General features: G+C 36.6%; 1 protein-coding gene across 1 annotated transcript in view; it reads right to left on the bottom strand.

The window, feature by feature from the left end:
• Positions 1-3,642, bottom strand: part of LOC101313801 (protein DEHYDRATION-INDUCED 19 homolog 5-like) — a 5,736-nt gene extending 2,094 nt beyond the window's left edge. The window contains exons 1-4 of the mRNA XM_004299098.1: positions 3,228-3,642; positions 1,070-1,212; positions 722-799; positions 413-615 (exon numbers count right to left, since the gene is read on the bottom strand). Of these exons, the coding sequence (XP_004299146.1) occupies positions 413-615; positions 722-799; positions 1,070-1,212; positions 3,228-3,306 (503 nt within the window). The 5' untranslated portion in view covers positions 3,307-3,642. The remainder of the gene's footprint in view (positions 1-412; positions 616-721; positions 800-1,069; positions 1,213-3,227) is intronic.
• Between the last annotated feature and the right edge of the window lie 366 nt (positions 3,643-4,008).

The raw sequence follows: 4,008 nt of genomic DNA, 5'->3' as shown, positions 1-4,008 counted from the left end.
CTGCTGGAGTCCGCTGGGGTGGAGGCGGGCCGTCGTTGGCGCCGGATGGTGGCGAACGGAGCTCCGTGCGCACGTGCGCTCCACATCGTTTCCGTATATATATATATATATATTAATAGGGTCTATTAATAATACTATTAAACAGCAATCTGTCTTATTATTGGAACAGAAACTTGGGAGCTAATGTTTCAAAAAAAAAAAAAAAAAAAAAAAAACGGTTTAACAAACCTGTTCTTATCTTTTATAATAGTTCCCAACTTATAACATATGAAGTACCTGGGTTTTTGCAAGATATACTAACTATTGTATGATGCACAGTAAATGTTAAATAGAGATTTTCAAGTTTGCGACCTGTAAAAGCTCACTGCCACCAATAATACGTCAAATTACATTAAGAGCAAAAGGAGTGTACCTTTTCGTATCGGAAATGATAGGGGCATCAATGACAGAACAAACATCTTTCGGGATACCATTAGGGTCTGAAAATGACACATTGCACACAAAATTTGACAGGAGAGGATCAGGTGCAGATTCATGTGCCCTTCCATTCCTCAGTAGCGCTTTCACTGCTGAACTACCAGTCCATGGACCAGACTTTTGAGATTTTCTCCTATGCTGAAAAGCACAAATAAATCCTTTCAGTTTCAAAATTGCTCAGCAAAATAATTAATAAACTGAATAAGCATATAATGAATCCATGATCCAGTATCAGTAATAATACCTTGAAGGAGCTCGCATGGTGCACCATGAAATGTCCTATAATATCTTTTCCAAGATTTGCTGCACATAAAGGACAAACCTGGAATAGCAAGAATAAAGTACCCATCAAGTCCAGTTTCTGATGGAAACATCTCAAACAATTTCGGTAACATATATTTCAATTGGATTACCCATTTATCATTATGATGTGATACATGTGCTATTGTTCTTTATCAATATATGCAATACTTTCCATTAGATAGTCTATGAAAGACTCAAGATTCCATTTATTTATATTTATGATACTGAATCTCCTTTAAAGAAGAAGAAACTCATACAACAATATTTTGTGGTAAAGAAAAGAACATACAGCATTTTTGAATTCAAAGCAGTGTTCTTCCTCCAAGTGGTTGCAGAGCACTGGGACCTCAATGTCTACATAACAAAAAGGGCATGGAAAACAAGACTTTGCTTCATCGTCTCCTTCAGAATCGTCCAACGCAAAATGATTATCTGTTTCACAATCAAAGATAAGACAGACGCAATATGATACATGTAGACGAAATCTGTTCAATGCAAAATGATACATTTAAACGAAATCTGCGGATGGATGTGTCCAGACTACTTGGCTTCTCACCGAAGCAATATCTCAAATTAAATTCAAACTACAATTCACAGTATCAGTCATGTGCAAAGACACAAACATTCTAGAATTAAATTACAGGATCAACTATATGCAAACACGTGCACATTGCAGCATTAAATCACAAGATATGTACACATGCAGACACACTCAAGTTGCATATTCTTAAGCTATGCACAGACTCTTGAAAGTCTTAATTACTAAACGCACATAGATTTTCTAGACTACTGAGCCTTCCCAACGGACGCAATATCTCAAAATCTGGGAATCAAATTACAGGATCAACCATGTGTAGACATTTGATCATTCTGAAATTAATTCATGAGATCATTCGCAAGAAATCTAAACAGCAAGAGGAATGTACAGCTTCTTGAGCAACCTAATTACTATATGCACATTGACATTATAAACTACTAGGTTGTCCCAATTAAATCAACATCTCAAATGCTACGGCATTAAATCACATGTTTGAACACGTGTTTACAAACTCATATTCTGGAATTAATCACAGGATCAAACACGTGCAAACACGTGAGCACTTTGGCATTAAATCACAGCATCAAACAGGGGCAAACAAGCACACATTCTGGCATTAACTCACAGGATCAGACACGTGAAAACACGCGCAACATGCACATGAATACGTAGATATATACATATTAGGAAGGATGATATACCCAAGCTTATCCCTAGCTGCAGCTCTTACTCTGGCAACAAGAAGCTACTAACTTGACTCTTTTGAATCATTTATACTGATTCAGTATGGAGATGCTTGAAACAAACAGCACTTTGACTCTTCTAAGGAACAGCAGAGCCTAAACAAATATGCACATGCAACTTCTTATCTATAAACTGTATAAGCTACAAAGGGATCAACCAGTCTCAACATCCATAGCTAAACAGATTTTTGTTTAAATCAATGGTTAAACAACCAAACCTTAAGTTTATTACCTGTTTTTGATATAATTTCGTAATACGGGTCCTCAGAAAAATCTTCAACATCATAAACAATGACACTAGAATTATCACCCTCAGTTTTTTCCTCACCCTCCTGCCTACTTGCAGATGAACTTTTTCCCAAGAGCTGCAGCCTGAGGAGATTACGCTGAATCTTTAAGATTTCTAAATCCAATCTAAGGTCTGCAAACTGTTGATTCACCGCTTTATTTCCACTTTCTTCATTCTGATTTTGTTTTTCATTCTCACGAGTATCTTCCTCACCCCCAATGCAATTGGGCATGTTGATAGGTCCCTCTTATCTATCTTCTGAGGCACCCTAAGGGATAGCCCCTATTATATACTCTATTAGCCATTTGCAAAAGGAAATTTTATCTGCCAACCTAAACACCTAAATCTTTACTGTGATATTGCACATATGAAGAGTTTTTTTCATATCTGAAGTATATAGAAACTCATTAAGATTCAATGAAACATTAGAATTTTCTAATCATTTCATTTTAAGAAAAAAATTTGTATTTTCAACCTCACAATACCCATTGTATCTCATTAAATATGGTCCTTATGTGAAAAACCAAGCAAGGTAGTTCATTTAAAACACATTTTAGCACAACATTTATCTGAAGCCGAAACAAAATTTAATCCACAAGTAAATGCAGGCTCTGCTTCACCACATAATCAAAGAAAACCAAGGAACTGAAAGCCAATTACTTTACTGAACCCAATCCAGCAGTGAACCATTGTATCTAATCAAAATTAACCAAAAAGTCTTCAACTTTCATTCCAAATGAACAGTTTCTACCCAGATAAAGAAAGAACTTGACATATCTATTACTAGATTAACATATAAAAACAAAAATTATATGAAAAAAGTGAAATGCTGAAGAACATGAAGAACTGAAACAAACTGAGCGGAATTGAAGTTTACCATAGTGCATCCTGGCAGCATGAACAGCAGAGAGGCTCTTGGCAGCATGAACTCTGGAGGCCCACGAGTCAACGTCCATGGAGTCAACTATCCGGCGACCCAAGTCGGCGACTTTCCGGCGAGAAATGTTAGTAATTCCCTCTGAGGGAAATGGGTTGAGATCAAAAAGGCCAAAGCTTGAAGCTTTAGAGTTTAGAGAGAGATTGAGGGTGAATGGTGTGAAGGGTGATGTGTTTTGCTTACTCGCTCATATATTGCTTCCGAACACTGAAAGCTTTCCTGACACACAAAATAAAGGTTAGTGATGGATAGCTGACACCTGGAATATTGTTTCTCATTTCTTTGTGTGAATTTCTTTTTCTTCTTCTTCTTGTTCTTCCAGTTGAATAATTGGACATGGTAATAGCAGACTCCAGTACCACTGCTCTTGTCAAGTTGTCATCTTTTACCATAAAGTACTGAACGTCAGCACATCACCATTGTTTTATACTGGTTTGGTCTTATTATATGGTATATTTGTTTTCCATGAAGCATTGACATGAATTGATATTTGAAGCAAAGAATTATTGGATGGTTAAATAATTAGTATGAGATTGTTTATTGACCACAAAAAGAAAATGAAGGAAAAGGTTCATGTGTGTATATGACTCGTGTGAAATAGGCTTTTTCCTCACATGGGGTCTTTGGGTCTCTCGAAGGAAGCTGAAGACGTTGATGTCAAACTTGTTTGAGGGGTTTGCCGTTTGGCTACTTTATATCACAAAAGAGAAGAGGAAAACCC

This window comes from Fragaria vesca, linkage group LG5 (assembly GCF_000184155.1).
Source record: "Fragaria vesca subsp. vesca linkage group LG5, FraVesHawaii_1.0, whole genome shotgun sequence".
Taxonomy (NCBI): domain Eukaryota; kingdom Viridiplantae; phylum Streptophyta; class Magnoliopsida; order Rosales; family Rosaceae; genus Fragaria; species Fragaria vesca.
Note: the sequence above shows the minus strand (reverse complement) of the source record. Positions and strands in the feature narration are given on the sequence as shown.